The sequence below is a fragment of the Euprymna scolopes genome, chromosome 38 (assembly GCF_053919585.1).
Source record: "Euprymna scolopes isolate OS-2025 chromosome 38, ASM5391958v1, whole genome shotgun sequence".
NCBI classification, from domain to species: Eukaryota; Metazoa; Mollusca; class Cephalopoda; order Sepiida; family Sepiolidae; genus Euprymna; species Euprymna scolopes.
The window spans coordinates 19,193,083-19,209,637 of NC_136519.1; the positions used below are offsets into that span (position 1 = coordinate 19,193,083).

A 16,555-nucleotide genomic window follows, 5' to 3' on the forward strand; every position below is an offset into this window, starting at 1 on the left:
ATTTGAAAAATGCAATCCGGACGTGAGGAAATGTTAGAATGTGCAATAAAAATCTGTTTTAAACTTGGAAAAAATGCCACAGAAACGTATGCTTTTGGACCATCTTGCATGAATAAAGCATTAGCTTTTAGGTGGCATAAGAGATTCGAGGAATGCAGGGAGTCTGTGAAGGATAATGAGTGGTGTGGGAGTTGTAAGAAAGTGAGAACACTGGAGTTGATTGGCCAAATAAAGAATTTATATGATAAGGGCCGCCGTGTGTCATAGCCCTAATGATAATACATACGCAATCTGCATAAAGTAAAATATAATGTATGTATTGTATAACCAGGCAACGCCGGGCGTCCAGCTAGTTAGTTCATAAAATCCAAAATATTCTGTCCTCAATTAAACTTTAAAAATGTCATTTTTGATTAATGTTTGATTTCCCTGATTAAAACAGTGATTTCTCTTACCATACCTATTCGAACATTTCAGTGACTACTTTTACATATGTTCACCGTTTATAAAAGCCCGCCAAAAGTTATTAAAAAAGATCCAAATTTTTTGAAATTTTAGATTTTGTATCTTGCAAGCAAAATCATGTTTTCGCTATATTTTTCGACTTTGCACTCTTGCATCAGTGACGTGTAGAAATAGTACAAGCTTATTTTATTAAAATACGTTTAACACACACACACACACACACACACACACACACACACACACACACACACACACACACACACACACATATATATATAATTAGTGTTTATTTTAAAAATTTCAATGTATACCGCTTTCATTCAACGGATCGAGACTCTATAAAAACTGAATTCCCGTTAAATGATCTGTTTTATAGTGTCAGAGCATATACAGTACATAATTTTGTTGAAATTCCAAGACTTACCTTTTTCTATTATATAACCCTTGCTTATTTCATTTTGGATCTCTTCATTACAGCCGACCTCTAACAACGTGGGCATGGAATTTCTTTTTTCAAACGAATACACCAGGTTCATCATGTACAAATGAACTTTTTTGTTGATAACATCGTATGAAAATCACATCTGACGAATTGATGGGAGGAAAATTTCTATGAAAACATAAAATCATAGAATTATCATCCCATTAATGAAACGGCTGTAATGAAGGGATCAAAGATGAAATACACAAGGTTTATATAGGAGAAAAAATGTAAGTCTTTGAATTCCAACAAAATTATGTACTATATATATATATATATATATATATATATATATATATATATATATATATATATAGAGAGAGAGAGAGAGAGAGAGAGAGAGAGATTTCAAACGTTGAAGCTTTCAATTAATTTCCTTAGTTTATTAATGCTCTATCTAGTATATTAAGCATCCTTTTCAATATAGGATTTATTTTCAGATGCTTTTACTTTCAAACTCTCTCTCTCTCTCACACACGCACATACACACACACACATATATATAATATTATATATAATATATATATAGTATTAAATCAACTAAATATAGCCCAAATTTGTACACCTTACGCCTAGCAGATGTGTTCCAAAAACCATAATGTTCTGTTAATTAGTTTAGGAGCATCAATATCTGGTGCATTTTAGGTCAAGAAATCGGTATCTTCAGAGAGCCTGATCTGGTAAGCACCATGACAACTATGAGGAGGAAAACAGTCAGAATCAAATAAATAATGATAATAATAGAAATGTCGTCAGCTTTTGAGTTGAGTTTAATTTAGTTTACTTTAAGTCATTTCGGTGTTGGCGGACACGTGAGGTGAGTATTGCGCTGCGAAATTGATCTTTCAACGTCAACGACATCGGGTCTCGTTCAGTCCTTCACAGAGGTCAGCGTGAATTGTTCAGTTTGACAGTGGGTTCGACTGTAACTGAAGTTGTAGCTCTCCCCCCACTTTGGGTTGCGGTGTATGGCCCCTCTCTTCAGACGGGGCACGCAACACATGCAGGCGGTTTTGAATTCTTTGCGGAATTTGGCTGCAAAGAAAGGAAAGAAATTCGTTACGAAACTAAACAGATTGCTTGTTTCCTAAGATGAAGATCTTCACGGAGAAAAGGTTTCTCATTAAGATTTTTTGCAATTTATGTAAAGAAATGATATATAAAAACACGCAAATAAATGAATAAATAAATAAATAATAAATAAATGGAATAATAATAATAATAATAACGATAATAATAACAATAATAATAATAATAATAATAATAATAATGATAGCGATGATGATAATAATAATAATGATGATAATAATAATAATAACGATGATAATAACAATAAATATGATAATAATAATAATAATAATAATGATGATGATGATGATGATGATGATGATAACGATGACAATAATAATAATAACAACGATAATATAATAATAATGATGATAATAATAATAATGATGATGATAACGATTATAATAATAATAATAATAATAATAATAATGATGATGATGATGATGATAACGATGATAATAATAATAATAACAACGATAATAATAATAATAATAACGATAATATAATAACAATAATAATAACAATAATAATAATAATAATAATAATAATAATAATAATCTCCCTTTCTCTTTCCTCCTCCCACTTTCCCTTCTTTTCCCATACCTTTTCCTTTAACTTTCCCTTTTCCAACTATTTTCCCTTCCCCTCTTTCTCCTTTGCCCTCCCTTTCTTTCCCCCCTTTCTCTTTTCCTCTCCCTTTCCTCTACCTTTTCCCCTACACCATCCCCCCCCAAAAAAAAACTGGCGCCAACACGACTAACACTGCATCAAATAATCGAAGTATCAAGGAGGATGGAAAGACCGAGGAGAGAAAGCACTAACCAGACCCTTACAGGATAAGGTCGAAAAGGACTGGGAAATTGGGGAGGCTTATTGTCAGTCAAATTCCAGTGAAGACCAATTGAAATAAAAAATGGAAAAAGAAAACGTTTACAAGAGTTTTTGAAATAGATGTACATAAGAATACTTTGATAAGTATGTTTCAACTTAAATAGGGATCGTATAATAAAATTGTGGGGTCTGCTTTCGCGCCTGTACTCCATGGAAATATAGCACAGACTTTAACAAAGACTTTTCATATCTATTTGCGTAAGTGATAAGTATGTTTCAGTTTGAAGAGATATGGTATAATAAAATTATTAGGTGTTCATTCGCGCTTGACCTCCATAGAATGTAAATATGTCACAAAGTTTAACAAGGTTTTTTAAAAGGGGTGAGACACCACAACAACACCTTAACTTTAATTTTAATTCACGTTAGCTTTTATTTATTTTTTTGAGTTGAATCATATTGTGTTGAATAAATTCACCTCATAAACTCACGTTCTCATTAAAGTAAAAGCCCCCCCCCCCAAAGTCGGAACGTTAGACAATTCTCGACACAAATTTTGCATAACTCTGTTTTTTTCCTTCTCCACTTGTACGTAACACTCTTTTGAAAATAGATAAATAGATAAATAATAAAAAATAAGAACGTTACTTGTTATCGTGTCAAAAGAAGAAAAATCCTGCTCACGTGATTACGTGTCTATTTAAAAACATTTACATAACCTTTTTATTTTTATTTATATATCTGTTTAAGCTTTTTTTGTCAGTGTACTAGAAGGAATTCAATTGATTACAATCCTTTCTGCGTATTACAATAGTACAACCCTGAATCCGACGGCGCAATACTACACCGTTCAATACTTTAAAACTGAAACGAAGCCGTTCTGCTTGAAAAGGGCGCCATTTTCTTCTTATTCATATTATAGCGATTCTTTGCTTTAAAAAACTAAAGTAATTACGTGTTTACTTTTTTAATATCCCATTTTGCTGTTTTGGATTATTTTACTAAAGTAAGTAAAGCTTCATTATTTTTCAAAACTGGTTTTGTTTCTTTGTTTTTCGATATTTCGTCGATATTATTTAGTAAGAGTGTTTAGCAGGAAAGCAAAAAAAAAACAACGAAAAAACAAAACAAAAAAAAACGACTACCCGAAAAAATAAATATACAAGAAATAAATGTTAATATAGTCAATAAAAGTTCAGTTCATGTTTTTTTTTGTTTTGAAATAGTTTTTAATGCTCTTTACTTGAAATAATTTCAGCGAACCGAAATTAAAACGAAATTTGACGCGATAACTACTTAATTGAATTTTTATATAAACTACACATGCCATAATCGAATATTCCTCAAGCACAAAATAACGGTAAACATTAAAATATGTTTATAAAGATTCATTACGTTGACGGAACTCTCTTAAATTGTTAACATAGAATGATCATGTGCCCCTCCTTCAGATTGAAAACGGGGCTCTCCATTTACAAGTCGCTACCATTTTGATTATTTTTTTTAAACCGGTTCGTGAATTTAAAAAAAAAAAAAAAAAAAAATTTTTTTTAAGAGGCATTTGAGGATAAATATTTATGATTCTTGGTCCGATGGATACAGCCACCGACTGTCAACGCGATGAGTGTATGTTCGATCCACGTCTGGGAAAAAGTGTATGTCTAGCCGCAATGATAAGTTGTGATACAACGAAACAGTACTGTATGTGGATGACTAATAAGCCCTTTGGATGGAGCACTTTGTAGGTATATTTTCACCCGACGCGTATTTAAGCGATTAAGCGAAGCCCACTGTTTGTTTGTAAACAAACTGACAGTTCGAGCACTTTGCGACGGGCAAATGCTAATTTAAGAGGCATTTGAGGAGGAATATTTACAGGCACTGATTCTTGGGACCGACGGATGCAGCCGTCGACTGTCAACGCGATGGTTGTAGGTTTGATCCACGTCTGGGAAGAGGTGCATGTCTAGCCGCACTGATGAGTTGTGATACAACGAAACAGTACTGTATGTCGATGACTATATATATATATATATATATATATATATATATATATATATATATATATAATCCACCATTGTTCTTTATTTTCGTCATTAATATTATTTTCATTGCTATCAATTTTTCTTCTGATGAGATGATTGCTGAAACAGCTCTGGGGAGATTTCCGCTAATGTTCACACACACACACACACACACACACACACACACACACACACATATATATATATATAAAATAAAACAAAAAACAAACGAAGAAAAAAGTTAAAAAAAAAAGAAAAAAAAAACCCCAAAAAACAGACCTCCACCGGTTGAGTGCGAAGAGTTTATGGATCTTAGAGAAGCTTATTGCCACCCAAATTACAATGAAAGCCAATAGTTATTACCTGCGAAAAATCAATCGTAAACGGCTATTGCGATAACGAAAATTGATCTACAAACATTAGCGAAAGAAATGGAGGGTGAGGCTGAGGAGATATTTTGTCACCAATTTGTTGACAGAGATAAATTTTTTATGATGTTTGTGTGAGAACTCTTAGTACATTAGCAATAATAATAATAATAATAATAATAATAATAATAATAATAATAATAGGAAGAGCACTAGGAACAATACTAGAAAACTTTAAAGAAAGAATTAGCGAGATTGTAATCGGAGGGATGGCTGAAAAGATACAACGGATAGCAATAATGAAAACGGCTTAAATATTAAGGAAACCCGAGAGCGAGGAGACTAATACATATGACCTGTGGGCGCTAGGCGGGCATAAAGAAACTACTTGAAAAAAGTTAATAATTACATCATTGTTAGTTAGCCCTACCTCGTTTTCTTTTTTTTTTCTCTCGTCACCATAAACTGGTGCGGCACTAGGTGTATCAAAATTTTTGGGGAATTTTTGACACCCCTAACACAAAACTGCGAATAAAATACAAAAATCTCGTAATTTCTCTTTTTAAAGTGGGTTGTTTATTTCACTTTCAAAATAAACTATTAAAGTTGTTTAAAAAATAATAGAAATATTATTTAAAAATATAAGAAATATTTTTTTTATTAAAAAACAACAACAGTGTTTACATGTTTACAAAGTGCCGGCACGCCTCCACACAGACCCTTTTTTTACGTAATGTAATCAATTGAATTTTACGAGTTTAATATTTTTCAATTTTTAAACTTTAAAAATCTATCCAAATTTTTCTATTCGTTCAATTTTTACAATATTTTCAGGATCCATGTGAAATGTTATGCTCTTTCCAATAAACCAAATATAATATTTTAAACAAACATTTTCTTTTAAATTCATTTTGAAATGTCTATTAAAGTTTTAATAATTAATTTACTTACCAAAGTTTTATATATCACAAATTGAGGATAAAACATCAATAAATAAAATATTCTAATTTAAAGCAAAAAAAAAGAAGTGTTTTTTTTGGAAATTTGCCTGTAAAGTCCAAAAAAGTCCTTTTTTTTTTAAACCATGAATTTTTTTAAAGTGGAAGCATATGTTATGCTTAGATTGTGAAGTACATATCGAACGCTGACGACAATTTTTTCTATTTCATTCAATGTTTTCTTTTTTTAGATATTATAAAAGCCAAGTACGTCCAACGATGGAATACTGCTGTCATATCTGGACAGGAGCTGCTAAAAACAGCCTATCCTGCCTTGGCAGAGTACAAAATAGACTTCGTGGCTTAGTGGGGGATGCCCTTTTCTCTACCCTGCAACCTCTCTCCCACAGAAGAGACGTTACGAGCCTATCCTTGCTTTATCGTTATTTCCATGACAGGTGCTCGTCTGAACTCCAATCTCTGGTCCCTCTCGCCAATCCTTCATGAAAAACACCCGTCTAGCTGAATCCACTGTGAAAAATTTCCCCCACTCTTTATCTGTGCCTAAATCAAAACGCGGATTCCATGAACAAAGCTTCTTTCTTAGAACTGCACGCCTGTGGAACTCTGTTCCGTCTGCCTGCTTCCCACCTGACTACAACTTGGATGTGTTCAAGTCCAATGCTAACAAATTCCTAATGAACCGCCCCCTTAAGTAAACACTTCATACAATCTCCACACTAACGTAATGTACTTGCAATAACCCTTATTCCTGAGTGACTTCCGGGCCTTGATAAGTGGTGACCACTGTGTAAAAAAATTTTTTTTAAAAATCACTCGATAAAGAAGAATTAACATATATTAAATCAAAAATTCATGCATTTCTTTAAAAGAATTATAAAAAAAAAATCGGCCGAGTGTTTTTTTTATAAAGGCAAAAACGTTATAAGTGACTGTGTTCATTTTTTACATACGGAGGCACCAAAATACTAATTTTGGTTTATAGCATGCAATAGTAAGAGATATTAATTATGTCCCTTTGAAGTCACCGGAAGATAAAGGCGAATAAAATCAGACGTTTGTCACCCTTTATTTGAACAGTTAAAAAAATCCGAGTTCGCGTTTTTTTATCCTTGTTTAAAAAAGTATTTTATTTAAAAAGGTCATGGAATATAAGTATTAATATGGATAAATTCTGAACAATAAACAATGGAAGTATCCATTTAATAGTAGTTTTCATAGGTAAGTGATTTTTTGGAATTTATATATATTTTTTATAATCGAAGTAAGTAAAATTTCGTTGATTTTCTTTAAATCTTTTTTTTTTAAGAAAACCGATTAAAAAATTGCATAATTTGCTATTAAACCTATTATTTTTTTAAAATTTGGTCTTTGTTCCTTCAATTGAAAATATTAGCGTTTGAATTAAATTTTTCAAAGCTTCGAAAGATAGTAGTTGAATTATTCAAGTTCATATACGGCATTTTTAATGGCGGCGTCTGATACACCTAGTACGGCACTAAATGAAACGGAGGGTTACAGAGGATGGAAAGACCGAGCAGAGAGAGAGAGAGAGAGAGAGAGAGAGAGAGAGAGAGAGAGAGAGAGAGAGATGGTTGAGTATGAGGAGGACTGCTACCTTGGGGAGACTTATAGTTACCCATATTTCAGTGAAGACGAATGGTCGCTACCAATGAGAAATCAACGGCAGACGACAGTTGCGGTAACGCAAATTAATTTGCAAAGGATGTCGAAAGAGGCGGAGATTATTGGAAATCTTGGAAGACTTGTTGTCACTTAGACTACAGGGAACACTATAGGCTGTTATCAAAAAGAATCCTTTGCTTATGGGCCGTATGAAACTTCTAGTGGGTAACAATATATATATATATATATATATATATATATATATATAATTTCGCGTACGTAGTTGTAGCTATCCCAAGGTCATTCATTTATATTGATATATTGGACTATCGCCCCATTTCTGTGCTGACACGTGTAATGATGCGAATCCAGTTTGCATCGCTCCGCATCCGGTTGTTTGATGGAAACGTATTTACTACAAACGTCAAACTGATTCTGATCCCCGGAAACCGGAAATTAGTCCATTCCCAGATTTGTCTATCAGATTGTCCTGGGGATGTGTCGGAATAATTTCAGAGGAACTCCTGGGGGTCCACTCTCAATAACTTGTCGATCCGTTGTTTAAAGAATTGTTTTTCTTTATGCTGTTTTTCTATCAATGAAGTCCATTTAGCCTTGCAACTTCATTTGTGCATATTTATCTAAAAACTAGTAGGGCTTCACGGTGTTGCCCAGGAAATTAGTAGGTAATTTATTTTTTCTATTAATTTATTTTTCTAACTGTTGTTAGGCGAAGTAAATTTTACTGTAAACCTCAACCTCCAAAAAATACAGGCTCTGCATATGACCTTAAACTCTATCTGATGGTGAGGCCCCAGCTTGTGGGCTTTGCGGAATGTGGAGCTACCCTTTAATTGCCATTGCTCTCACGTCCACTCTGACCCGGAGTGGTAGTATCTGTTAAGGTCCCAACTATGGGTTAAATAGAAACCGACTTGAAAAAAAAAACACAAAAAAACAAATATATTCTATTAAAAACATTTTCTTCAAAATCACTGGATTTGGCATTAAATAACCTGAAAAGTGTTGGCCTTCGGGACAAGATCAAAGTGTAGTATCTGTTCTTCGGATGCTGCACTTCAATTTCTTGTTCTCTGTCAGTGGAGAAGAAATCCTTCACGACTGATACAATTTTTATTTTTGTTCCTTTTCTCCACGTTAAAAAAACGACACTGGTGTCTCTGTCCCGTGGGGAGGCATTGTAAATAGGAACCCGAAAAGTGTTGATATGCCATAAAACAAAACCAACCAACCAAAAATACGAAGCAATTAATTTAGGCAAAACATACCGTTGTAACCTTGGCCAAGATCAAAGTGTAGTATACGGATGGTCTATCAATCAGACGGGGTTGGGAGGGTCTTACTAACTACTTGTTTAAAAAAATTTTTCCCCCTACCCTCGACACAAATGAATTATTGTATTATTATTATTATTATTATTATTATTATTATTATTATTATTATTATTATTATCTTTTTTTGTTTTTACACATCAAAAAAAATGTTTTAAACGATTGGGTTCTAAGTAGGATGTCGCCCAGTACGAAAGGGTGAATGCGGTATTATGGTGAAATAGGATGCTAGCTAAGTTGTTTAGTTTAGTTATGTTTGGACAAGGATGAGCAACCCCACCATTTCCCTCATTTTTAGTTGGCCTTGTGTCTAAGTTTTTTTTATTTATTTATCTTGAATTTTATTGTATTTTTAACCTGAACGAAAAATTTGATATTTCAAAGTGTAGTATCTGTTCTGATGCTGCACTTCATTTTTTTTTTGTTCTCGGAGAAGCCTTAATTACCGAGACAATTTTTATTTTTGTTCCTTTCTTCACATTAAAAAAAAAACCCTGGTGTCTAACTCTGTCATCGTGGAGAGGCAAAGTTAATATGAACACTTACGGAAAAAAACAGTAATAAGTAAAAAACAACAAAACAAAAACGAAACAAAAACATGGAAAAACAACACATACATGTGTTAAATCTTACTTAAAGAACAAGTACGCGATTAAAGGTTTGCTAAAAAAAAAAAAACTCTCACCTTCTCTTGAATCTATAAATAACTATAGATTAATTCCTTTTTTGGTCACAAACATATAAAGAAGTGAAATTGGTTGTCTCTATGAAAATTAAAAGAAACGTCTTCATTTTTTTATTATCTGTTCTGAGATTAAGCCCTCACTTCTTTGATCATAGATAAATTTGCAAATGTAGTTATTCTATTCTTTCTTATTTAACATGTGTGTGTACTGTCAGCACCAACACTATTCAAGGTTCAATCAGCTTCCTCCGAAAGAGGAAGTTTCATGGGAGTATGAAATTCACAAGCGGTCCCCAGTCGCATATATATCCCTGTTAGGGGAGATGACGACGTTAGGTTTTTGCAACTTTTTTTTTGCAGGGAGGTGTTGTTTTTGCAACTTTTTTTTGCAGGGAGGTGTCGACGTCCTCCTACATGCAGCACCTGGACTTCCCAAATTGGTCACCCATTTTAGTAATGACCAGGCTCAACGTTGCTTTTAGTATCGTAAGTTATTATAAAGATCTTAACTTGCTTTTATTACTCATAAAATAAGTTTGCATATTATACTTTCCTTCCTTTATTATTATCAGTTATTATAAGGATCAAGCCATCCTCTATTTACACAGAAAAATCTTTGATTACGTGATTATTCTTTCTTTCATATAAACATCAATGTGCTCTTTGTAATTGTATATTTTTGCTAGGATATATGATGAATGAACGAAATGAATGAATATTAAAAACGTTCTGGTAGAATACCCATGCACATCAAAGACAAAATCTTACTTTGTTAGGAATTAAAGAATAAGATAAAATGGTTTCACGAGCAAATAAGTATGAATAAATAAAGGGAATGTTAGACTATTCATTTATGCAGATAACCAGACGAATTCTTTTGTGGAATCAAGCAGAAACGTTTATGCATGGTTTCTTAGCCATAACTTATAAATTTTGCCATTTAGTGACCTCAACTCGGATGATAATTGGACTGTTATTCTTCACACACACACACACACACACACACACACACACACACACACACACACACACACACACACACACACACACACGTATATCTGAATAGAATAACTTGTATGTCCCAAAATACTTACCACTCATGAAATTATAAATAATTGGATTAATGGCGCTGTTGAAGTAACACAGCAAACGCGAAATCAGCGAGAAAATTGGGATGGCATTCATAGAATCAAGGATTTTAGAGTATCTGAAAAAAGAAACAAAAAATTGGGAATGGTGAAAATGAAACCATATTTTGGGGCATTGTAACGTTGGAAACAAACAGAAATATATAGAAATAGAAAAAAAAAATCCGACTCGGCATTTTCTTTAAGTGCAAATGCAACACATTTATTCGTGTTTTTTCCATTTCATTATAATTCCGAAGTCTTTTCGCACACACACACATGCGCTTTTTAAAAGTCTTTGTCGCCGCCACCTCACGTTGGCGCCAACTTTCACACGTCCATCTTGCCCCGCCCGCAACTTGCTCCTCTCCTCGAGCATGTGATGTACTTTTCTCCCAATTTTCTTGTGACGCAAGCTCGTGCATACTTTTTAATTTGCATACGTGCTTTAACGGCTGCTGCTGATATTTTCACACGCGCCCATACGCGCTCTGCTACAGTAAGAGCGTTAAACAAATCAAAAATGATTATGCTATTCTGTCGTAAGAAGTTTAATTTATCAGTAACTGTCATAAAATCCAATCAACGTATGACGAGCGATTGTATCTATACGACACTCACACACAAACACACACATATACACACAGCCACATACATAAGTGTGTGTATTTGTGTGTATTTGTGTGTGTATTCAAAGGACTTGAAATTAATTTTTTTCATATAGTTTTAAAGACTACACACACACACACGCGCACACGCATATATGTTCTATCTATCTATCTATCTATCTATCTATCTATCTATCTATCTTGTACTATAACATGAAAGGAACTTTCTGTGGACTTGTGCGTGTGCGTGTCAGTTCGTTCCTTATAAACTCCTTAACGGCTGAGCCGATTTTTAACAAACGTTTCATACGAATGTACTTGATGTGTCTGGTGGTGTTCTTAGATAGATTTTTTTATCGGAATCGCAAAAAATCCGATTAAAGAAGGAACAGTCTGATTTTGACTAAGGTTAACACACTTATACAGCCTAACATCACAAGTGCATTTGAGAAATGTTATCACCGCACAAGCAAACAGACCCAACATATAAAATCAACATTATGTTCTTTGATATGACACGGGCGCGTCCGAAATGAATGTTTCCGCTTAGAGCACAACTGAGCCATGATACTTGACATTTTTGTGTTAAACTTTATTTCAAGCCATTATATAAACATAATTTAAAAAAAAATGAACAGTATTTTGTTTATTTTTTTCCAATTTTGAACCATTTTTGACGCCCTGAAGACAACATGTTTTCATTTCGGTTGCCGATTTATTTTACCATTTCGACACGTTCTTTTTAGACTCGAACGCAAGTTTCGATTCCATTAATCACACACAAAAAATACCATACATAAAGGGCTTCTCGGAAAAAAGCTTCAAAGAATGTGTAATTCATTTGACATCAAGACAGTATTCAGGAGTGATTCGACTCTCCGGCATGAACATATTGCGCAAGTCAATACCCATAAAAAAAAAGATGATGACTAAGAACACTGTCTGAGATCCCATATAAATGCAATAAACTATACAAAGGTGAGACATCTCGCTCAATAAAAGTAATGTTAGAAAAAACATCGAAAAGCCGTAATACGTGTAAAGATTGAAAAGTCAACTGTGGATGACCACATATAGAGGGAAAAGGGAGACAATCTACCCTTACGGGTTGAGATAAAAATTAATAGACAGAGAAAAACAATGGAGGGTAAGACGACTATGCTGGGATACGATCAACTACTGAGCACACCTAGTACAGAATTCAACACAGTATCGGAACCATTAATTAAAAATAATAGATGGTATTATTTTACTTTAAGGCTCTCCTCACATTCGCATAGAAAAATATATTTTTGTTTTGTAGATTTCGGTGTGCTTTATATATTTATAATTCTAGACAATTCATGAAGAGAAAACAGAAGAAATTCTCTAGTAAGATATCTACTTTACAACAAAGTGATTCATGTGAACAGATGTTCATTCAACTGTTCTGACAGCGAACCTTTTAAATTATGTATTGAATATTCTAGCACAATGATTCGTGAAAAAACAATGAGAAATATTTTATCTCCTTTCCCAAATCGAAAAGTAGAAAAAATTCTTAAGATCGGCTATTGGCCCAAAGCGTACGAGAGACTTCCCAAAAGTAATGTCTCCTATTTTTGATTCGGCTTGAATGGACTACAAGGAATGGCAAATTGCATTATTATGATGACTGAACTTATTCATTCATGACATGAAAGTTTCATTTCTCTGTTGCAGATATTGACGATGTGAGAATCTAAGAAAGTAACCCCCTGTCATAGACGTGCGTCAAAAGCAGAAATGCATAATTGAATTCCTTATAAAAATACATTGAGAATGGTGGGGACTATACAGAAAAAAATCTGGGATCCAAAAGATTTCCCGTACTCTCATATTCGTATTCCTTTAACTTTTTGAGTTAAAAATAAGAGGCCTTATTGTTGGAAATGCACTCGTACGTGTATTTATCTCAAGATCGACGCCATATTAACACACACACACACACACACACACACACACACACACACACACACACACACACACACACACACACACACACACACACACGCAAACACATACTCACGCACATACACTCATTCACACACATGCACACACGTACACACTCAAACACACTCACACACATGCACATATTCACACACATACAGACATACACACTCAAATACACATACACACACTCACATACCCACACTCACACACATACACACACTCCCATACACATACTCACACACACTCATACACATAGACACGCTCATAAACACTCTCTCACACACACACACTTATACACACATTCACACACACAATCACACACACTCACATTCATACACACACATTCAAACACACACTCACACGCACTCACACATGCTCACAAACACTCTCACACACATACACACACATGCACGCATATATATATATATATATATATAGATAGATAGATATATATGTTCGAAAATTCTGAAAACTGTGCAACTATTTTCTTATATATATATATATATATATATATATATATATATATATATATATATGTCGTTTACAATGCAAGAAAAGAAACATACTAGTCTTACCTGCTCTTACTTTCAAGTCTTACCTGATAATATTGAGGATGTGAACCGGCAAGTTACAGATACCAAATACAACAACAACGGTGATGAGCATTTTTGCAGCTTTTCTTCTCGTTTGCAATTGCATTTCAGCATTTGGGGTACGATTATCCAGCATCGTGCGATGTCCTAGAAGCAGAAGAAAACAATCAATCTCAACACTAATCCATTTGACATAATTGCAAGAGTGTTCGCTAAAAGTATAGGAGACCAGGGCCCAATCCTTAGTCGAGTCGCAAAAGAAAAGGACTTAGTAACTCCTTGCTAAAATTATTATAAGATGAAGACAAAATGTAGAGTAATCCTGAGATTATATACGGCACAATCACGTTGACATAGCGGTTCCCGCCAAATCAAAGAAGTTAAGAAATGATGAGCCTGACCAGTATCAGATGGGTGACCATTTGGGAATTCTAGGCACCGAGTCATAAGAAATTTCCAGGTTGGGATCAGGAGGCGCATTAATTCACTGGGAAAGATGCACCCCTAGTCTTAGAGTAGACATGCATGAGATTTATATATATAGACTAGCAGGGCTACCCGGCGTTGCTCGGGACCGTATAAACAATGAAAAAACAAAAGCAGATATTGAACATATGTTTTATTCTTAGGGGAGAGGAATCTTTCATCTCTATGTATTATTTGTTTTATCTACCCTAGGACTGGTATTTTTCATGTTTTATCCCTAGCATAGGTAATTTACAGCATGTATATGAAATTGTTTTACCTTAGGGAGAAGAGAACAGGTAATATACAACATAATGTGTCTATATTACATCCCTGGCAACGCCTACAAACCAGCTAGAACATGTATTTCAGTCAATCTTTATTACATCCTGGGCTATGCCGGGAAACCAGCTAATCTCTATTTAGTGACTTGACCACCAAAATACCTCCCTAAGTGTGTCCTTTCTTTTGAACTTATTAGATATAGGTATCTAGAAATGTGTGTGAAATTTTGTTGAATGCATTGTTCACTATGATTTTCTTATTGTTCTACACAATATCAACTGTAGCGAAATAAAACAGTAAACTTAGTGTAGTGTTAGAATAAAGAGCAAAGAAAAAAATTAGAATCATATTCTGTAATTGCAAATCTAAACTCTGATGATGTCAGCAGCAAGACCTTGGATAGCCATGGAAAAGGATGAATCTCTAGCAGATAAACGGTTCTATGGTATTAAGAGTTACGTTAGTCGACTGCAGCTATGTGGATGATCTAAGGACAACGGATAGGTGCAAGCAGGCGAATCAGATGCAACTGCCCTGGGGAAGGCAATGGTAACCCACCCCATGTATTCTACCAAGTTCAAAATCATGTGATGTCTTCAGAGGAATCGGACCAACAATGGACTAAAGCATACGGAGAACACTATGATTTCATCTACGGCATGAACACGCCATGATACAAAAAGAAGAATCCTTAAAAAAAGTGGCGCCCCCTTCCCATATATCTAGGTGTATTAGCTTATGAAAAGGGAGCATTGGGGTCGTTCCCGACTATAATCGACAACTTTGCTAACTTTACTATATGAATAAAGTTGTGTGACCATTTCCTGTGTGTCCTACATGTGTGTACCACTAATTTGATGTTCGTAGAAATTAAAACTTCAATAGCGTCGAATAACACATTTTTTTTTAAAAATGTCCAATTAAACTAATTTATTGCAACATTAAATTCACCGCAATGCATTTTAGTTTCTTCATAAAACAGTTAAAAATTGTAATCGTTTGTTAATAATTTAAAGAAATTGAATTACTTCATGGCATTTAAAAGGAATTTGGAAGGATTTAAGTAGTCGATTAGAAAGTCATTTCTGGCTTTACAATCCTTAGCAAATATTCATCAATTAAATGAGTGAAAAAATTTCGGAGCTATTTACATGAAAAAATGTTATAAATAGCAGTCTAAAACATTCCATACATTTATGTGATGTTCAGACCCCCTTACTCCTCCCACACGTCTCATCATCACTCAGAAACTCCTTGCCTTCTTTGAATCTCTTATGCCACTCAAAAACTGACGCTCGATTCATGCAAGATGGCCCAAAAGTAGTCTGAAACATTTCATATGTTTCTGTGGTATTTTTGCCAAGTTTAAAACAATTTTAGTGCTTATCGTTTTTCTAAAGTCTCCTCACGTCCAGATCGCATTTTTAAAATTCACCAGCTGTGACAATCAAGCTTTAGCAAGGTGTATTCCAATTCCTGCTGTAACTATTCATTTGAACCTGAAATCATAAAAAAATTGTCAGTCATCGTATAAGATATATATCAATAACAGACTGAATTTTCAAGAGTCTACGACAATTTTAGATGCATGTACAAAAATGTCTAGAAACTTATTGAAGGCACCTCGTATAGTGCACACGTCCGTCC

The 16,555-nt window shown here is 34.0% G+C and overlaps 2 protein-coding genes across 2 annotated transcripts in view; both read right to left on the reverse strand.

Moving 5' to 3' along the window:
• The window catches only part of LOC145263083 (DBH-like monooxygenase protein 1), a 414,483-nt gene that overhangs the window by 123,547 nt on the left and 274,381 nt on the right, over nt 1-16,555 (reverse strand). The window lies entirely within an intron of this gene.
• The window catches only part of LOC145263084 (orexin receptor type 2-like), a 661,665-nt gene continuing 646,459 nt past the window's right edge, over nt 1,350-16,555 (reverse strand). Inside the window, exons 5-7 of the mRNA XM_080119962.1 lie at nt 14,164-14,305; nt 10,954-11,066; nt 1,350-1,981 (exon numbers count right to left, since the gene is read on the reverse strand). Of these exons, the coding sequence (XP_079976088.1) occupies nt 1,818-1,981; nt 10,954-11,066; nt 14,164-14,305 (419 nt within the window). The 3' untranslated portion in view covers nt 1,350-1,817. The remainder of the gene's footprint in view (nt 1,982-10,953; nt 11,067-14,163; nt 14,306-16,555) is intronic.